General features: G+C 46.5%; 2 protein-coding genes across 3 annotated transcripts in view; one reads left to right on the plus strand and one right to left on the minus strand.

Annotated features, from left to right (window-relative positions):
- Eipr1 (EARP complex and GARP complex interacting protein 1) overlaps nt 1-6,171 on the minus strand; it is a 114,694-nt gene extending 108,523 nt beyond the window's left edge. The window contains exon 1 of the mRNA XM_046441173.2: nt 5,961-6,171. Coding sequence (XP_046297129.1) covers nt 5,961-6,002 — 42 coding nt within the window. The 5' untranslated portion in view covers nt 6,003-6,171. The remainder of the gene's footprint in view (nt 1-5,960) is intronic.
- A 1,197-nt stretch (nt 6,172-7,368) lies between these two features.
- The window catches only part of Trappc12 (trafficking protein particle complex subunit 12), a 59,825-nt gene continuing 45,947 nt past the window's right edge, over nt 7,369-21,246 (plus strand). Inside the window, exons 1-3 of one of the 2 annotated variants that reach the window (XM_046441174.2) lie at nt 7,369-7,510; nt 8,900-10,113; nt 17,429-17,545. In XM_046441174.2, coding sequence (XP_046297130.1) covers nt 8,905-10,113; nt 17,429-17,545 — 1,326 coding nt within the window. In that variant the 5' untranslated portion in view covers nt 7,369-7,510; nt 8,900-8,904. Of the gene's footprint in view, nt 7,511-7,553; nt 7,778-8,899; nt 10,114-17,428; nt 17,546-21,246 lie in introns of those variants that run through there. The other variant, XM_046441175.2, reaches the window with a different exon arrangement.

Below are 21,246 nucleotides of genomic sequence, written 5' to 3' on the forward strand. Positions count from 1 at the left end.
TGAACACCTGGCTTAAAGAAAGTTGGCTCTGGTGAGGCAGAGGAAGTCACCTGCTGAGGAAGGCTGCTCAGAGGGCTGAAGCCCAGGTCAGTGGAGAAAAGATGGGACAGTTCCACACAATCAAGAGCACGGAGATCTTCATATGCAGGAACACGCTGCCACCAGATGATACAAGTCTAAATGTTCCCAAATCTAAGACCCAGGAGAGGACCCAGCTGAAAGGGAATGATTATTTTACATTAAGACTTTTCCAGGCTATGAGTCAGTGAGGAAGCTGATTGCATGTGCAGCCCCAGTGGAGGTGGGTGCAGGGAGATGCACCAGAGGCAAGAGGCAGAACCCCTGCCCTAAGGAGAGAGAGACTGGATAACACCAAGACAGACTATGCATGATTGAGTATCCAAGCCCTGCCCAGACCACAATGCAAGTTATACCCCAAGGCTTGACCTTAGCAGGCAGGGTTAAATGTCTTTGTTGTTTTACAATTGAAGAAAACCAAAAATAAGTAAAAGATATCAGTGGCCAATCCAAAATAGGAGGGTGACTCAGGAATTCAGGAGCTGGGCAAGTGGGAGAGAACCAGGCATTTGCCTCTTCAGTCAAAGCAGCTGAGACAGCCAGAACCAGACACCCTGAAAACAGCCAGGGCAGCACGGGCAGGGAGGGGTCCAATAGGTCTGTTTCAGAGGGAGCACGCTGCCAATTTTAGAAAAGCTTCAAAGTTAGATCCATCTCATTTGATCTCATACAAGAAAAGACAGTTTTAAAGAAACGAAAAGACAGAAATCATTCTTATAAACAAATCAAGGTATATCTTAAAGTCAGTGAAATCCCATAAAACTTTAAGATCTTTCTTGTACATTATTAGGTAAAATCACAAAAGTAATATAATTCCAGTCATTCTGCTGGCAGGTGTCTATAATTCTGTTTCTCTGATTAACTTAATGAGTCTGGTCATAATAACTGTTTTACGGGTATTCCAATGGTCCTATTCTAATAAGAACAATTCTTAAAGCGAAATAGGTGACAAAACTTTCCACATGTTGTTGTGCATTGTCCTCATAATTCAATGAAGTAGACAGAAGACAGGGCTAATGTCACTACTCAGTAGGTAAGGAAACTGAGGGCCAGGGAGGTGAAGTGACTTAATCCCTGGTACAAAACTACTGAAGAGGAAAAAGAAGTCAGACTCCAACCTTCGGAACTGTTTCCCTTCTTCATGGTGAAGCAGTAACTGGCCATGCAGAGGACACACCTGGTGCGCAAGCACAGGTCACCACATGCTCCACATGTCTCCCCGGCTCCCATGAAGACAGAGCAGGGGTACTTGATAGTCATAGTTCTGTGCTGACACCAGTAAGAGGACTAGAAGTACTGAGCAGTCAGAATCACAGCAGGAACAGTCCTCGGAAACACTAGGGCGAGTTGGGGGAGGCCCATATACAGTAGAAGAACTACCAAGTGTACAAAAGTCCCTTGGGAAATTCAACATTATATCCAGTTGCTTACCAGATTAAGCAAGTAAACAGTATCACTAGGACAGATAGCGAATTATACCTAGTTATAATTCTTCATCCAAATTTTCCCACCAAGAGCCCTGGTCCTGACAGTTTAACACTACCCTAAATGGGGCATGGTGGCAAGGGGCTTCAGCTTTAATCCAAAGAGACAGGACAGAGTCAGTTTCACACTCATCTTCAATAAGCAGTCCTCCTCCAGAAACAGCCCTCTCCAGGTGCTGCTCCCAAACCACCAGGGCAAGTCAGTAAGAGGAAGGGAGGGAATGACAAATGTACTTAGCACCTAACTGATGCAGTTCAAAAGAACAGCAGCAGGGCAGAGGTACAGCCCCACAGTAGAACACTTACCTGGCTTGCACAAGGTCCTGGGTCTGATGCCCAGCACCCGCAAAAAAATGAAAAAGTAATAGCTAAAAATTCCTCTCCAACCCTCCGAGACTCTGCCCACAGAAGCCACCCCTGCATCAACTCCCACAGGAGGAAATGAATCCACAGGGACAGGGCTGGCCGCTTTCTTCGCTGCTCTGTCCCAGGCACAGAAAAGAGTGCTTGGCACATAAGGAAAACAATAAGTACTTGTCAACTGCATGCATTTCCCAGCAAAATGTAAGTCACCAAAACTGGACTCATGAGAAAGTCACGAAGTCTGAGCAACTAGCTTCGGGAAATGAAAACAAGGACAACCCCAGTAGAGTGTCACCAGGCACAGGCAGTAGAGTGTCACCAGGTACAACCCGTAGAGTGTCACCAGGCACAACCCGTAGAGTGTCACCAGGCACAACCAGTGGAGTTTCACCAGGTACAAACAGTAGAGTGTCACCAGGCACAGGCAGCAGTGCACCCGCTGGGGCCCCAGACGCAGGCCCCCAGGTGCTCTTCCTGAGGCCCTCCCAGCCACAGAATCAAACGGCCACAAAAATGACATGACAAATATGAAAAGGAAAGTTCCACGTAAGCTACTAGAAAGGGGAATCCAGCAGGGTGCCATTCCAGACCAGAAGGAATTCTTCCTGGGAACTCAAAGGTGAGCCAATATTCATTCACAAAGCTACTAATACGAGAAAAATCAAACGATCATAGATGATCAATTCCATGGATGTAAAAAAATTTTTTTAAAAAGTCTTTTAAAAAATTGAATCTCGACTTGCCTTGCATTTGCCAAGCCCTAGGTTTAATCCCTAATTCCAAAAAAGAAGCCAAAAAGAGAGAACTCCACCAAAAAACTGAATCTCCACCCTCGATATTAATACTCAAAAAGGCACACATCTGTGGATCTGCGCACAGGCCTGAGGGCACAGGCTTCCTCACCAACAGGCCTGGCCCGCCCGCCCGCCCGCCCAGCCAGCCACCTGCCCGCCCAGCCAGCCACCTGCCCGCCCAGCCAGCCACCTGCCCAGACTCCTCCCGTCAGAACCAACACTTGGCTTCTCCTTGGTAACAGTCTGCGGCTGCGTCCACTTCTTGGTTTAATGTATTTTACTTCTTTGGATACATTTTATTTATTTAGATACTGGGGATTGAACTCAGAGGCACTCAACCACTCAGCCACATCCCCAGTCCCATTTTGTATTTTATTTAGAGACGGGGTCTCACTGAGTTGCTTAGTACCTTGCCATTGCTGAGGCTGGCTTTGAACTGTCTCAGCCTCCAGAGCCGCTGAGATTACATATGTGCGCCACTGCGCCCAGCCAGGCCTGAGTAGATTTTAAAAGACAGTTACCTCCCCTCCACCTCTTATGCCATTTCTTCCACAAATATATCTGGCATGCCTGAGGTCAGAGCCTATCGGTGATGTGCACATAATAGTACCTCAACAAACATTTGTATGCACAGTCTCACGTCATCCAGCCTCACCTGGTGCACTTTCAGTCCCAAAGACGTTTCACAGACTTCTGCTGTCCCATTCTAAAGTAATCACAGTCAGTAGAAAAGTCTTCCTGACAATGAATTGGTCTAGCTCCTTGGGAAGGAGGGTCAATGGAGCTAAACTAAAATCTACCCCAACAAGAGCATGTCAACTGTCATCCTCCAAACAACTACTAAGAAAATGTCTAGATGACAAGGGCTGAGGGCGGGAAGAGTGAAGCAGGACTCCCGATTCCCACCAGGCCAGTCTAGGGCACCCAGGAAGGTGTGTGAGGGAACTGCCCAAGGCACTCAGCTGCTAGGGTCAGAGACGAAGAGCTCCCCGAGATGGAAACTCCTGATGATACACAATGTCCCAATAAGATGAGGAAACAAGAAAAACAGGAAACTGCAGGAAAATGAAAAGCTGTTCAAGAAAAAACTGAAAGCATGTTACCCTATGAATCAACAGTCAATATTTCTATATTACTAGGGACCACAAACATCTGAATATGGACTTCAGGATATCGGTGGGAGTCTAAAAGGAGGCAAGGAACAGTGTGAAGAAAGCAAAAACTTCCCATGTCATGTGACTTCCAGTCAACAGATTATGAAAAGTACATAATGCTTTTCATTTTTATGGTAAAAACCAGAAAATACAGTTTTTGAAAACATTGAAAGTGGTCATCTCAGGTAATAAGCTAAGGTAAGAAGGGAGGGTTTAGGAACCTGCTAATTTTATTCTGATTTTCAGCAACTTGATTTCTTTTCTTTTTTTCACTACCAGGGATTGAACCCAGGGTGCTTTACCACTGAGCCACATCCCAGACCCTTTTTGTATTTTATTTAGAGAGAGGGTCACACTAAGTTGCTGAAGCTGGCTTTGAATTCAGGATCCCCCTGCCTCAGCCTGGGATTACAGGTGTGCACCACCAAACCCAGCCCTAATTTCTTAAATTACTTCTAACAATTACTTGGGTGTTTTAAAAACGTTAAATTGCCAAAAGTAAAAAAAAAAATAAAATCCTGAACACAAGTCAAAATCCTTTCCTATAAGCTAAAAGAGACCATAACACCAAAATGTTTCACAAACACTAATCTGGTCAACACTTTTCTATCCTAAAGACCTCTTTCTGTGCATTGGTCTTCTGCTAAGCAGAGTGTCTGAGACACAGTTCAGTGCTTGTTTTAGTCAGCTTCTTCGCAGTTGCAACTGAAAGATTTGACCAGAACAATTGTAGAGGAGGAAAAGTTTATTTCAGGGCTCACGGTTTCAGAGGTCTCAGTCCACAGACAGGAGGCTCCATTCCTTGGGGCTCTAGATGAGGCTGAACATCATGGCAGAAGAGTGTGGCAGAGGGAAGCAGCTCCCATGAAGATCAAGAAGCAGAGAGAGAGAGAAAGAAAGAGAAAGAAAGAGAAAGAAAGAGAAAAAGAGAGAGAGAGAGAGAGAGAGAGAGAGAGAGAGAGAGAGAGAGAGAGAGAGAGAGACTCCACTCCACAGATCAAATTATATACCCCATAGCCATGCCCCTAATTATCCACTTCAGCCACAAGGAACCTGCCTCCAGTTACCACTCCATTAATCCCATGAGGAATTAATTCTCTGATTAGGTTAAGGCTATACCCCAATCATTTCTCGGCCAAACCTTGCATTGTGTCACGGGAGCTTTTGGGAACACCACATCTAAACCGTAACAGTACTCAGTAATGCTTCTTAGGAATGAGTCTTGCACCTTACCTTCCATATGGAATTTACATTCAAGAATTCTGTCACGCTATAACTAGAACATTTACTGAACACTGAGTTCTAAGTGTTCGAATTAAATATGCTAACTCACTTAATGTTCCTAACGAGAACGAGGGATAAGGACTTGTTTTTCCATTTTATTGGCAAGGAAACCAGGGCCCAGGGATGCATAATTATTAAATGCTGGAGCCAGGATTTTAACCCCAGGCGTCCGGGCGGCATCCTTGCTTTCAGGACCTCATACCGCTGCCTCTCGCAGTCAACTACCTGCAAGCAGAGATCACTCATATCTTGGGCATGCATTGCCACACACTCGTGTGCATAAAGCAGTGTATGCTTTTATTTCTCTGAATGCTTCCCTCGGAGCTTCATCGTCCCAGGAGCTCCGGCGCTTTCTGAACAGGTGAAAACCGTTGCGGGCTCACCTGGCCGTCCCGCGCATTCCCGCTGCACAGCCCTCGGGGCTCCCGAGGCTTTGCTGAGCACCTACTGTGCTCTCACGGTGCCCAGGCACCGGAGAGGTCCGGCTGGAGAGCAGCCGCAGCGGGAGCACGGGAGCAGGGCGACGAGCCCTGCCGGTCCCAGCTGGCCGGGCGCCGCGGTCCGGAGCCACGCTGGCCTCGGGAGGCCGGCAGGACACACGGTTCCGGGGCTGGAGGAGTCCCGCGTCGCCTTTGAGCACGCAGACGCAGTCCAGCCTTCGGGAACCGGACGCCTGCTGGCCAGCCGGTCTTGCGTGCCGCCGCGGTCAGAGGCTAAACCGCCCCCGCCTCAGGCCTCCGGCTCCCGGGCGCCCGAGCGCCGCACTAGGCCGCGCAGCACCTTCCGCGCTCCAAGTGGCCCACCTGGAACTCCAGCCCGTAGATCACCGGCGCATCGTCCTCCATGCTGCGGCGGGCGGCCCACCGTGCCGCTGACGCCGTCAGACCCTCACTAGAGGCAGCGCGTACCACCTCACCGGGGGCTCGCAACGCCCATTCATTCCCTGCGCGAGACAAACGACTCGGGTCCTGCACCTTTCCTGGCCCAGGCCGACTACCGTAGGGCTCACTTCCTGTTTATGCGTACGCGTCATCAATACGCTCCCAGCCGGCAGCCAATGGCCGCGGCGCGTGGCTCGTGCGCATGCCCACACGGGCTCCCGCGGCTCAGCTACAGGGTCCCTGGAGGGGAAGGCGGGGCTGGTCCCGTGGGTCGGGCGACTGGGCATCTGGCTCATCTCAAGTCTGTTCTCTGGATGGAGCCCTCCCTGCACCTAACCTTAGATAGAGTGGCCGGAGCTGGGGCATCAGTACTTTACTGCCAAAAGGCAGTCCCGAGTGTTGGGCCAGCGCCTTCCACCCGAGCGTAGGATCTTCGCGGCAGCCCGATGCGCAGCTCAGACACTCCCATTTTACAGTTAGACACTGCGAACTTGAGTCACCCCATCGCGATCGCACAGGTCGCCAGTGGAGAGCCAGAGTCCTCTCCCGCGGGCGCCCAGCCCGGGATAGTGTGCTTGGAAGCCGCACTCGCGCCGGCAGAACTGGGCCGACCTTGCCGGGGATTAGGAGTCGGCTGGCAAGGCCGCGGAGGCTCCCGAGGTCTTGAGACATAAAGCTCGCTGTGGAGAGGCTGCCTTTAAGGTGCAGCGCGCCCAGAGCGCCCGCCTTGCGCTGGGCAGTACCCTAGGGAAAGGGCAGTGGCATTGCGTGGCATCTATAGATCGTGTTAAATAGAAGCCCCTTCGCTAACCCGGCCCCGGGGGTTCCAGGACCACACACCTCTACGATTTTTAGATTTTCCTTCCACTCCTCATTAAACAGCTGGGTCTGGTTTTGCTTATTTGCGCCAGCACCATGCTTGGGTTCAGTGAGAAATCACGCCAGCAGGGGACCAGCCACAAGGACTGTATCCCACCTTGGCCGAGTTTAGCTTCGTACTTAGAATCCACCCCCGCCGTTATCGCTGCCATCGTTCTGGTCAGTGTTACTGCACAGTTCTTCGGGTGCATTATGGGAAACGGAGAGAACAAGCCAGCCACAAACTCCTAGAAATCAGTATTTTTAGAAAGTGTCTCCCTTTCGCCTCCTGCTCTGCCATAAGCTTTCGGGTTGCCCTGGTGTCGGAACTCGAACCCACTGTCGGGATTTTCGTCCACATTCCGGGGCCTATGGCAGCCGGCAAGTTCGCACCTCCAGCTGCCGACGCCGGCCCGTGCCCCGCCCACCTCCGAGGAACCGGAAGTTCGGGAGCTTGGGGTCCGGGACCGCGGGTTCCTGAACTGAGCATGAGCGGAAGTGGACGCGCAGGCGCAGAAGTCGCGGGCCCCCGGAAGCTGTCACGGTTCCTATCGCCGCCTCCCCGACTTTGGTCTCCACAGACAAGCCCTTTCCCGGCCCCGAGCGGGTGGCAGGTGAGGACCAGCGTCCCTGCGGTCAGGAGGGGCGGGCCTGCACGCAGACCCTGGCGTCCCCCGCCGCCCTGCCCTGGCTCTCCCGCGACCCGTGACGGTTTCTGCAGGGAAGCAGGCTTCGTGGTCCCGCAGCCCAGTCTCCTCACCTACGGATGCGGAGTGAGGGGGAGCCCAGCAGCTGTATCTGAGGATCGGATGGGCGGGTGGCCAGGCAACAGCAAGTGCCGATCAGTGTTGCCAGTTTCTGCCGTCAGCCGTCGGTGCTCCGTGAGCACGACCTTTCCCTTTTGCCCTTGCTGTTCTCAGTGCCTCACTTTCCCAGAATTAGGGAGACAGTATATAGAGACAATTAGGGAGATAATATTATATTATAGACAATATTATAAATATAGAGCGGGGAAGAGATTATTAGATTGGAGTGCCTTGGTAGGCCCCCATGGAGTCTTAAGGAATAAGTAGTATTTAAAAACTAAAACCTCACACATATTCGAATGGCTATTATTAAAGAATATATTGGCAAGGATGTGGAGAAATCAGATCACTTGTGCATACCTATAGAAAAGTTTTGCAGTTCATCAAGTAAAAATCCAATTACCATATGATGCAGTTCAGTTCTAGGGGGAATACCGAAAGGAATGGAGAGCAGGACCTGGAGAAGAGACTGGAATACCATGTTCATAGCAGCAGTATTCACTACAGCTGAAAGGTGGAAACCTCCAGTGTCCATTAACAGAGACAAACAGATAAATGGTGCTATAGGCGTGCAATGGAATATTATTCACCTATTTAAAGGAGATTTTGACACGTGCTACTTACAGCATAAATAAAACTTGAGGACATTATGGGAAGTAAGATACTCCAGTTACAAAAACAATTATTTTACAATTCCATTAATATGAGGTACCTAGTGGTTGCCTGGGGATGAGCATAAAGGGGATCATTTAACTAGATTTTTGGTTTTGCAAGAGGAAAGAATTCTGGAGATTGGGTACACTACCATGTATCTGTACTTAACTGTACACTTAAAAACTAGTTAAAATTGTATATCTTATATGTATTTTGCCACAATTAATTAATAAGTAAAAGACTGGAGAAAGAGGGACTGGGATTTTTGGCTCAGTGCTAGAATGCTCACCTAGCACGTGCGAGGCCCTGGGTTCGATCCTCAGCACCACATAAAAATAAAATAAAGATATTGTGTCCAACTACAACTAAAAAATAAATATTAAATAAAAAGTCTGGAGAAAGAGATGTTTCTGATTTTGAACCATTTAAATATTTTACTAATAAGTATTCCTCCAATTAAAAAAAAAAAAAACAAGACAAAAGTAGCTTTAAAATACCTGAATAGACAGGTGATAAGGTTAATTTATGATGTCTTTCTCCCAGGCAACATGGAGAGTGCTAAAGATGGTGACCACAGCATGACCAAAGAGTCTTCTCCAGAGGTGGGAGCCAAGAGCATCTCCAAGCAGGCAGCTCAGGAAGAGCAGGGGCAGCTTCTGTATCATGAGGAAACCATTGATCTTGGTGGAGATGAGTTTGGGTCTGAAGAGAATGTAACTGTGTCAGAAGATTCTAACAACTTTGCAGATAAGCTTAATGAGCACATGATGGAGAGTGTCCTTATTTCTGACTCTCCCAATAACAGCGAAGATGATGTGGGTGACCTTGGCTGTTTGCAGGATATTGTGGAGCCCATAGAAGACAACACTGATCACAGACTGGACAATATCACAGAAAAAGAAGAAATGGACATTCTAAGTAATGACAGTGAAATTGATGGAGATGACACACCTAGAGATGTTTCAGATATGACCCCTGATAGCAGAGCGTCTTTGAAAGAAGACTCTACACAGGAAGAGGTGAAAGGCGTGTCCACTCTTGGGAACACTGGTGCAGAGGACTTGGTGCCCAGGGATGAAAATACCCACACAGAAGAGCAGGTGTCAGACATGTCTTCTAGTCAGTCCTCTTCTAAGGAAGAGCCTGTGCCCATGTGCACCATTTTTAGCCAATCAAATTCAGCTCCTTCCCAGCCACACTTGTTTCTGCATGATGGCTTCGAGTCTCAGATGGTGAAGTCTCCAAGTTTCAGCAGTGCGAGTGAGACCTCAGCCAAGACCCCTCCTCAGGTGGTCCAGCCCAGTCCAAGCCTGAGTAAATTTTTTGGAGATACAATCAACACTAATTCTTTGGCCTCTGACTTCTTTGATTCCTTCACCACTTCTACTTTCATTTCTGTCAGTAATCCCAACGCAGGCTCCTTACTTGCTACCCCTGTGGGAGAAGAGTCCCCGGATTCTGCTGACCCATCTTACTCTGCAGGGATGGAAAGATCCGAATCAGGTGTTTCTACAGCTTCTCTGGAAATTCCTGAGTCTCCAAACCCTTTTTCACAGATGCAGGCGGTATTCGCAGGGAGTGATGACCCTTTTGCCACAGCCCTGAGCATGAGCGAGATGGACCGAAGGAATGATGCATGGATTCCCAGCCAAGGGACCAAAGATGTCCTGATCTCGGTAGCAACCCAGCAGTACAGCACTGTGTTTATAGACAAGGAGAACCTCACCATGCCAGGCCTGAAGTTCGACAACATTCAGGTAAGATGAGGAATATTTCTGTTTTCATATCTCTTCTCTTTGAATCTGTTTCTTTGAAATATGCATAACATCTTTCAAAGGTGGAAAAATACATATTCTTGAACAATTCTTAAGATTCTGATTATGAGAGCCTATGTTATTTTTCTCTATAGGTAATTAGGAACTCTGTTGAGTTCCTCAATACTATAATGTATTTAAGATACTACTTGTCATAGAAATAAATACTAGCAGGTAGATCATTATATAATTGTTCTCTGAAGTAGCTTTATTATATGTGTGATCAGTTAGTTCCTGACATTTGAATTCCAGTAAATGATAAATCCATTTCTTCTTTTAAAACATGGAAATTTTATTTGTATTACATATAACATGATTGAGGAAGAAGGAATTTTAGTAGAATTGTATTAGTTTGTTTTCTACTCTTATAGCAAAATACCTGACTCTGGGTCCTTTGTAAGAAAAAAAAAGGTTTATTTTGTTTAATTTAGAGGCTAAAAGTCCAAACAGCATGGCACTGGTTTTAGTAAAAGCTTTCCTTGGCAGTATCACAACATGGAAGGAGTCTGTGCAAGACACAGAGATTACATGACAAGCCAGAGAACAAGGAGGGAACAGTCTTGCTCTTTATAATAGCCGTCTGACAAAAACTAAGCAGGGTCCCATGAGAACTAATGAGGGCAGTGTCACGAAGGATCTGATTCCTCCCAGAGGCCCTCTCTCAGAGGCCTCACCACCTCTTAACATCACCTCAGTGGAGACCAAGCCTCCAGCACGTGAACCCTTGAGAACACATTCAAACTACATCCAAACCTTAGAACTGCATCCGAGCCTCCAGGACCACGTTCATCTCACAATGCAAAATGCAGAAATTCCATGCTTTGTAGTCCCAGTGTCTTGCCTCATCACTCAAAAGTCCAAGTCCGAGCTCTCGGAGACTTGCAGGAGTTTTCTGATGAATCACGGTCTCTGATTTCGGGGATATTTGGATGTGTGGGATCTGATATCCTTGTTCACTGAAGCCTTGCTCCTCCTGGCCTGTACCCCAGGATGGCTTTAGTGTGTGCTTTTTCCTGTCTTCATAGGTCTGCTTGTGGCTTCCTGTGCCAGCAGTGGCTGGACCTTTAGCTCCCCCTTTTCAAACTCTGTTGTTGGTGCTTTGCTTCCCTGTACTTGAGCCTCAGTAGGAATCTGAAGGTTGCCCCAGAAAAGACTCAACCTAGTGGGGGGTTCCCAACAGCATTCCTTTGGAAGTGTGCAGAGGTGGCTCACTATGGTTGACAGAGGGCTGGGATGAGCATGTGACATATAGGGGATGGGCCCAAGGATGCTCAGAATCCTTCAGTGGGAGTTAAGTATCAAACAACAAAAATATCATCTTCCCAAAATGTAGGTTATTCTTGAGTTGAGAAATAGCTCTTTCAGTTGAACTTAAATTAGATTCAACATGGAGGTGCCATCTACACATTAGAGACCTCTGTGATGGGTCCTCCTTAGCATGGGCCTTCAGTTACTCATGCCCCAGTACAGAACCAGTAGAGGCTGTGGCCTCACAGAGCACCGCTGCATAAACATGGCCAGAGCCAAGCCTTCATTAAGTACTAAAGATGTGTCTTCCACACCTCCTGCAGTTCACAGTGGTTATTTTGGAAATCTCGTGGTAAGTATAGAGTTTGAACTCAGAATATTCTTGAAATACCTTTAACTTGGACATATAACAGAAGTGCTAGATGTTTCCTCGTTCAGTGTCTCTTCAGTTGCATCTTATCCTTCGAAAAACTTCTCACTCTTGCAATAGAAAGAAAAGACTATTGAGATTTACTTTGAATGGAAATACAGTGCGTGTCTGTTGAGAACTGGGTCGGCATAACAAAGAAGAGTTTTGCTGTTGGTGTTCTGAACACCCAAGTTTTTAAGACGCCAACCAACCCTTTGTTGGATTTTTCTGATGATGAATTTCTCCCGACACTGTTAAAGTGATCTGTGTGCTAAATTAGCTTCCTAAAACACTTATATTTGAGTTTCCCCTCAAATTTCTCCTCTATTAATATCTAATTAAAAGACCCCTTCTTATGGGAAAATTGTTTTTTAAAAATTTCAACTTTATTAGGTGACTTTTATAGCAGTCTAAGTTAAATTAGAGGCAGTAGAAGTAAATTTGTAAAACTTTCTCCAAGTATAGTAGCATCACACAAAGAGCATGTGCATTTTCAACTAATTGTAGTTACAGATGGCATTTGATCTTCTTAAAGAGTAAGTAAGAAATTTTAGGACCCAGAAAGGAATGAAAGTCAGAGAATTGTTGTATGAACCTTGTTCAGAAAAGAGACAGAGAGGAGATAAAAATAAAAGCGGAAGTTGGGTAGTGAAGGTTTTGCTCCTGGGCCACATCGCAGACCTCCTGTAAGGGCTTTGCCTCTTACAGGTCAAGAAACCTGGCAGGCAGCTTCAAACCTGGATGCCCCCCACTGCTTTCTCATCCTGTTCCGCTTTATTCTCCTTCCCCTCAGCCTTCCCAAAGCTTGGATTTGAGAGGATTCTTTCAAGGAGCCCACAAGGTCTATGTCAAAACTCCTTGTTTAGACCACCAGAGTCCTTATGTCGGAAACCCTGAGGCCTCCAGAAAGCCAGAATGTCACTGACACTGTGTCGTCTTCAGTCCATCCGTGAGCTCAAAGCTTCCAAGGTGTGGACAGTATCTGTTGCTTGAGAAAGGTGACACAATTGGTGCATTCTTAGTGGGGTGCTGCGTCCCAGGCGTCCACTCTGCTGGGATCACTAAGGAAGAGGGCATGAGCCCAGCCCTGCCAGCCCAGACCAGGGGAGAAGTCTAATAGTAGACACTTTCCTTACTGTAACTCAGCAGAGGACCCAGCTGATTTCCACAGGTGCAATTGCCTAATGCAGCTGGTGCATGACACGGCCAGTACCCGAACTCAGAGTCGCTTTTCCTTGGTTCTGGGCCCTGTCTTATATAACGTAGCATTCCTGTCTACCATATAAATCTCTAATTCTGTTTCTCTCAGAAAGACTTTGTTTGGGCTAAAGAACTAGAAACCACCACTAATCATCAGAGAAGGGCAAATCAAAACCACAAAGGGTGTCACCTCATGCCTGTAAGAATGACTGTTACCAAAAAGACAAGAAATAGGAGTGTTGACAGGAATGCAGAGTAGTATGTCCTTATGGAAAGCAGTGTACAAGGGTCTTCAGAAAATCAAAAAGGCGGGACCCACCAGTCATGCCTTTTGGCTGTTTCCAAAGGAATTGAAATCTGTATGTCGATAACTGCCTGCATCCTCATGTCCAGTGCAGCCTTATTCCTGATAGCCAAGACAGAGAGTCAAGCCTGGTGTCCATCTCTGGAGGAGTGGATAAAGCAGGTGTGGTGTGTACACACGATGGACTGTTATCCAGTCTTTAAAAAGAAGGAAATCCTATCATGTGTGACAACCTATATGGCCTTGGAAGACAAGAAGCTAAATGAAGCAGCCCAGAGAGAGAGACAATTACCCATAGTCGTTCTTGTGTGTGAATCTGGAAGAACTGAGCTTGCAGTCCTTCTTGTGTGTGAATCTAGAAAAACTGAACTTGCAGTCCTTCTTGTGTGTGAATCTGGAAGAACTGAGCTTGCAGTCCTTCTTGTGTGTGAATCTGGAAGAACTGAACTTGCAGTCCTTCTTGTGTGTGAATCTGGAAGAACTGAACTTGCAGTCCTTCTTGTGTGTGAATCTGGAAGAACTGAACTTGCAGTCCTTCTTGTGTGTGAATCTGGAAGAACTGAACTTGCAGTCCTTCTTGTGTGTGAATATAGAAGAACTGAACTTGCAGTCCTTCTTGTGTGTGAATCTGGAAGAACTGATCTTGCAGTCCTTCTTGTGTGTGAATCTGGAAGAACTGAACTTGCAGTCCTTGTGTGTGAATCTGGAAGAACTGAACTTGCAGTCCTTCTTGTGTGTGAATCTGGAAGAACTGAACTTGCAGTCCTTCTTGTGGGTGAATCTGGAAGTACTGAACTTGCAGTCCTTCTTGTATGTGAATCTAGAAGAACTGAACTTGTAGTTCTTCTTGTGTGTGAATCTGGAAGAACTGAACTTGCAGTCCTTCTTGTGTGTGAATCTGGAAGAACTGAACATGTAGTCCTTCTTGTGTGTGAATCTAGAAGAATTGAGCTTGCAGTCCTTCTTATATGTGGAATATAGAAGAACTGAACTTGTAGCTGGGAGTGCGGTTGTCGGTTCCAAGGCTGGAAGGGAGGGAGAAATGAGCTGCTGGTCAATGGGTTCGAAGCTTGAGTTATTCAGGGTGAGCAGGAGGACATCAAATGCATGTGCATGGTGACTAGTTGATAGTATTGTTTGTTTGAGCTCTTTGAGAGCAGATTTAAGTATCCTGATATCCCCAGCACACACATGAGCCATGACTGCAGGTGGCGATGGTGGCATTGACTGTGGTGGTCAGTACACACATGCGTATATCAGAGCATCACATTGTATACCTTACATGTCAATTATACATTTCTAATTAAAAAATAAAATTTCTTTTTAGCCACTTTAAAAACAGAACTAGGAATCAAATGTCTTAATTTTAGGCTTCAGAATGAGTATTTAGGAACCATAGGAGTTTCCCCAGTGTTCTAGAAATTGCCTAATACATAGACATTCTACCGAGCAATCTATGAACATAGAAAGAAGCTTGAATTGGAAGAATTGATCTCAATTGCTTGCTTTGCCAGTCATCTATGTAACCTAGTGAATTCGCTGAACATCTATAGCTTCATTTTCTTACCTGAAAGGCTTTGATGCGTCTATTAGTAGAGCTGCAGACCAAGCTATACTAACAAAGAAAGCCCACGTTCCTGTGGCTGGAGCAGAACAGGCGTCATGTCCCTGGGGGAGGCTCAGTGGTGTGGGGCTGTGGGGGGCTCCAACGCCTCAACAGAGGCCAGGAAGCTCCTCCACCTGTCACATCTCCTCATCATCAGGAGGGGGACACAACAGTGTTCCTTTCGAGTTGCATTGCCTGAAGGACAGCGTGTATCCACCTATGTCCCTCTGTCCCTTTGCTCAGAGCTTAGACACTTGGCCATACCAGCTGCCAGAAAGGTCACAAATAGAGTTATTAGTCAGGCTACAGTGTGCCCCAGCAAAACTGAGATGTTCTGTCCCTGAAGTGAAGTGAGATCAGAAATTGGTGCATGACCAATTTTCTAGCGTGAAAGGCCTCTGATTTCGTAGTTCAGAAGCTTTGAGCCGTTTCTGGTAAGTAACCTTTATGACTGCACCAGCAGGCAATTCCATTTTGTAAGGAAGTTCCAAGCCCATTTTCTAATAAATTGTGATACAAATTGTAGGTAAATTTTCAGACTAATCCACGGAAGACTATAATGTGAACTCACTATACAGAGCTAAAATCATTTACTCTCTTCATGTGTATGTGTATTCCTAAACTGAGGTGACCATGGCACACAAGTTTAAGGAACTGTGTTCCCACCTCCCTCATACCCACCAGAAAGAGGAGAGGAAGCTTCCCTGTGGATCTGGAGAGCTATGATGCTGCACTATGGCTGGATTCAGCTAGAACTTGAGGGATTTCTTATAATCCGCAAAATGTTATGAGGTCTACTTTGTCCCAGACGAGGATGGGGACGTGGAGGAGACCCCATATGAATACCAGGATCTCACTCATGGTCTGACCATGGAGAATGACCCTGGGTTCCCTTGAGCAGATGTTACTGGTCCTCCCAGCTTGAGATGGTTGTGGACCTGCTACCCCACCTGCAATGCAAGTGATCCTGTCTTGATTTTGTGGCCAAGGATGAAACAGAACCTGGAGCAGCACACTCCGAGTGTAGGGGCCTTCTGTCAGCAACACCACAGAAACAGGTGGTTGGGTGGTGAGGCCCACACCAGAGCATGTCCTGGTGGACTTTCTCTCCACCTGCTTCACACGAGCTCCCTGTTGTCCGTTGTGGTGTTGCATTAGCTTTCCTGTGGCTGGAAGCTGGCTTTGGGCTGAGTGGAGAGATTTGGGCTTTGCCTGTCCCCTGCCCTCTGAGGGTATCCTCGTTGTAATGTCTTTGTTCAGTTCACCTGGGAGACCTCAAGGCCTTTGTGCTCTGGGTCAGCGCCCACAGCCTGCCAAATGCCCGAGCACAGTGTTGGGCTGGGCCTGCCTCGGGCACGTTGGAAAGTCAGAGCTGCTTCTCCTGCCACTGGTAGCTCTCCTAAGGCAGTAGCGCCTCCAGAAGGGAGAAGGTCAATCCAGAGTTCTGTCCACCACTGCTCTTTGTCTTGGCTGCCTGCAACCTCTCGTGATGCCTGCAGCAGTGGCTCAGCGCTCTAGCGAGGTCATTAATGCTGACTCCTAGAAGCATCATGTCAGGCAGGCGGGCCTCAGCTCTCCCTTGGCCAGTACAGCTGCCCAAACAGTACTGAGAAAGGTGTGTGTGTTGCCACCGTTCTTTAGGCACAAACCTGATGTGGCTACTTGTCCCCGTATGTCATTTGACTTGGTAGCTTGCAGCTCAGACAAGCTCTGCCTTTCTCCCATAGCTGCAGAGGATCACGTGGTTTAGGAACCCGAGTTGCCTGGTCCCTTTGGTCTGGTCAGTCCTGGGCTTCTTGCCAGCTGAGACTTCCGGCCATACTTAGTCCTGGTGCTTCCCCACCTCCTCTCCTCGCCCTTCCATGATTTCCCTTTAGAATGTCCCTGGGGTTTTACTGCAGTGTTCTCTAGCCTTGTCCAGATATGCATAATCAAAGGAGTCCACTTAGGAAACATTCTGAAAATGCCCGAGGGCAGAGGCAAAGGAGCATCCCAAAGTGTGCTCCCACCCTGCGAGCCCAGGCCTGGTGGGGAAGGCCATGAGGAGGTCTTCACTCGCCCTTGGCTTAGCTAGCATGGAAGAGAAGGTGGACCTCCTCAGCACCAGTGATAATTCTTCACTCTGACCAGGAGGCCTTCTGGATTCGCAGGCCAGGTGGAGAACAGGTAGGATTGGGCATAGCTCTTTTCAGGCTGTGACATGGTACTCAGTCCCCAATAGTGTCATCTCACACTCCAGTGAGCCCATCACAGGAAGCCCTTCTGGCATGGCGTCACCTCTTGCTCAAGCCTGGTACACATAGTGGTGATTTACCATTTCCTCCTCAAGGTAAAGAGCAACTCTAAAAATGTACATTTTATTTAAATATATAATTGCAGTAATTTAGCTTCTTGTTAACTGAAGTTTTCCTTTATTAGAACCACTGTTGCTTCCTCCGTGAGCCCATGGAGTAAAAGCGGCTTTTAATTAGTTTCCTCACACCCTTTGCAGGGAGATGCAGTTAAAGACCTGATGCTTCGCTTCCTGGGTGAGAAAGCTGCGGCCAAGAGGCAGGTCTTGAACGCCAGCTCGGTGGAGCAGTCCTTCCTGGGCCTGAAGCAGCTCATTGTGAGTAGCAGTGCGCCTGAGGTTAGCATGCTCTGTGCTGTCCCACCTGCCGTCCTGCTGTTTTCCCCAGAAGCTGATTACTTGGATTATGTTACCAGAAGCACCTGCACATCAATAAAATTCTGTTGGATAGGTACAGATCCTGTGAAGCAAAAAGCATAGTATTAATATTCTGGTTGTTTTACATCCAGTTGCTTTAAAAGCCATTATTTTAAATGATCAAATGACTTGAAGCAGCACATTCTTAGATCAAATGTCTCATCAAATGTAACTAATACGTTTATCTGTATTAGTTATATAACAGATAAATGATTTTGTGCTCTTTTAAGTATACTTCATTTTCTCCATTTGGGATGGTAGGTTATTGTCTAATGGGTGGATTCCTAAACATTTTTCAATTTTGTCATGAACTCCTTAAGTCAATTTTTGAAATTCCTTAATACTGGTAACCACTGCCCATATGTTGGTTTCTTTCCAGCAAAAAGAACTTTAATTGTGTTGGTGTGCTTTCCGAGATTATCCAGGATAAGAAAATTGTGTGTGTGCAGTGCACGATTCATTAGGGATTCCCAAGGGAGCCTTGCAGTAAATGAACACTCTCAAACCCTGTTTCCTCTGCCCAGGGCCATGCTCATGCATTCTAGGGTTGCTCTGCAGGTTGTCCAGCTGGTCACCTGTGGTGGACACCTTGCTTCTGAGTCTGAGCACAGTCCCTGAAGGGCTATATTGAGGGAATTTGAAAAATTACCTGCTTTACTTGGGAACAAGAAGTCCATTCAGCTGCCCAAAAGCCCAGCTTTGCAATCCTGTCCTCACCCTGCCTGCGTTCAGTGGTGCGCTATCTGGAATATCTACTCTTTATTTGGGGGACAACCTGAAAGATGAGCATTATTTCAACCTTTGAACGGGAGAGTGGGATGTCCTGCTTCACTTCACTTTTTTTAAGAGTTCTCTGTCTTGTCTTTCTTAATTGTAACTTTTCTTCAGTACTTGGCTTCAAACTTCACCTATTTTAAGCAAGTTTCAGTTACTAAGGATATAATAGGTGAGAGGGTTTGAGATTTATTGAAGATTTAACTTTGCAACCCATTTAAATCAGAAGTGAAGCCTGTGAACTTATAAATGAAAAGCAGAAAGAGGTCTTCTGTTTATTTGGGAGAAGCTCAAGATTCAGTCTCAACATAGAGGTGGCCAGCTTTGTGTTCACCAGGGATACATAAATCACTTAGTTGCACAGAGACCTTTTGAAAAATCTTGGAATAAAATAATCCCTGTCCTTTATCTTTCTTTTTAAAAATATTTTTATTGTAGATGGACACAATACCTTTATTTTTATTTATTTTTATGTGGTGCTGAGGATCAAACCCAGTGCTTCAACCACTGCTAGTCAAGTTCTCTACAACTGAGCTCCAGCCCCAGCCCTCTCCTTTTCTCATTTCATCAGGTCTACCTTTAGATCAGGATTTGAAAGTTAGGTGCATGACTTGTCCCCATTCTGCCAGAAATCAGTGACCTTGAGAGGCAGAGTCCTGACCAAAGCTATGGGGAGGAGGGAGCTTTTTATCTTTAACATTAACATTTAACAAAGTATCATGACTCTTTTTCCTAATGGGCAGGTTCTCTTGGATTCAGACACCTTTGTACACATCTTCATGTATAGTTCTATGACCTCCATCCCCTGTAGGGAGCCTTCCTGGTTCAGGAGGAATCCAGCTACCTGTTGCAATGACCAGGTCACCTGGAGCTGCCCTACATGGGCTGCAACTCCAGCTCTGACAGTGCAGCCCAGGATGGACCCAAGGTCACAAGGTAGCGGGCAGAGGCTGCCCCCATGCCAGCGTCAGCAAGGACATGGCTCCCTGGGGCCTTGTCCTCTGGACACAATGCTCCAGCCTTTACTTCCTGATGTACTCTTGTTGGCACATCTCTTGTCTCCTGCAAGAGCCAGGAGAGGAAGCACTTAAAAAACCTCCTTCCAAAGCTCAGTTCTCATGTTCTTGCGCCTCGGTCTGGATGGTTCTCAATCATTCTCTTCCTTTGACCCCTGGTCTTTTGCTCAGAGGTCTTTTTTGGGTCTTGCCAAAAGAGCATGTTTTTGAGAATGCACTGGACCTTTGCAGTGCTCTTAGTTACTCTGGTCTGTCCTCCTGTATTACGTGGAACATGGCAGGTCACTGGTGTCAGTGTCCAGAGCATAGGCAGAGCAAGGTTGTAAGAACTAAGGATCTGCCTAGCACTGGGACAGTCAGGAAGCATCTGTCACCCAGCTAAGCAGTTGATCTCCAGGGTCCAATATGGTTGGCCCTTGACAGGCACATAGCACTGCATCAGTAAGTACAGAAAGGACAGTAGGGGAGGAGAAGGGGAGTAGTGTATGAGTTTTGCTTTTCACAATTTTTAAAAAATTAATGTAGGCCTAAGGTTCTGACTTTGCAGATTAGAAAACTAAGACCTAGAAAAGTGGTTAGCCCAAGGAAACATCCCAGACCTCCTCCTTGTCACCAGTCACTAGTGCTGTCCACACTGGCTGTCCCTCTGCACTCTGCACAGAAAGACATCCCCCCATCACCAGTGCCCTCCCACTGCCCATCCCCCTGCACCCTGCACGGCCCAGATATGCCCCTGTCCCCGGTGCCATTTCCATGGCCCGTGTGAACTGATCACACAAGTAAACCATTCCATGGGTGAAAGGTGGTGCTTCTTCTTCCCTTTATTAAATGGGCTGTAAAACCTTGCTGTAGTCCACCATCATAAGTAATAGTAACGAAGAGTGAGAAGCGTTTGAGGAATGGCCTCGCTTTATAGTAGTATTCCAACACTGCCACAGAGCTAGCGTCCACCGTAACTGATGTCCTCAGCACACTCACTGTCTTTCTGCCTTCTTTGATGATTCCTGGTATTAGTAAATACACATAATAGCTCAGATTTTTTCGATGCATTGAAAATACTTAAAGCTGTTACAGATTTTTTACTGAGGGTCCTAACTGGAGAACTGATTTAAGTGGAAACTATATTCATTACAAAATCATTACTTTGCCCTTTTAATTATGTCCTAAAATAATTCCCATTGTCTAAGGCTAGGAAAGAGCTTCCAAATGTGTGTTCCTCAGTAACGTCGGTATGTTCCAGGGCTGTCATTCTCGGGGAGTGAATGTCACAGCCTGAGGAGGAAGACACTTCAGTTTCTTTAATGGAATCGTAGGTACAGTTGATTCCCTTTGAGTTTGAAATGGAGAAAAGCCATGTACCTTCCATGTTACTTAAGTGATTTTTATTGGACTAGTTTTCTTATTTTTTGGAAGTTGTAAAGTATAATTGTTCAGTTTTTCAAATACAGTCTATATCTTATTTCCTAGTTTTAGAAAAGTAATATTTATTTAAATTTAGGCACTTTTATCCTATCAAGACAACTTCATCGTCAGAGTTCTGCTGTCATATGCAGTAATTACAAGATTTTCATAATATTTTCTCCATGCAACCTAAAGTTTTATGTGGAACACTTTAAATTCTAAAGGGTAATTTTTTCACCGAGTATTTCTGCTGTCTGACATTAAAAATGTAGAAGAATGACCAGGAGGGGAAGGTGGAGAACAGTGCAGTAAAAATAGCAAAGACACGTGGAGCAAATAAGTAACTAGAATTTCAAGCCACAGCAGCACACTCCTGCCCTGGCCCTCTGGGTAGTGCAGTTAGGTCCCTCC

Source organism: Marmota monax, unplaced genomic scaffold (assembly GCF_021218885.2).
Source record: "Marmota monax isolate L192 unplaced genomic scaffold, Marmota_monax_Labrador192_F-V1.1 WCK01_AAM20220418_F8-fsc00010, whole genome shotgun sequence".
NCBI lineage: Eukaryota > Metazoa > Chordata > Mammalia > Rodentia > Sciuridae > Marmota > Marmota monax.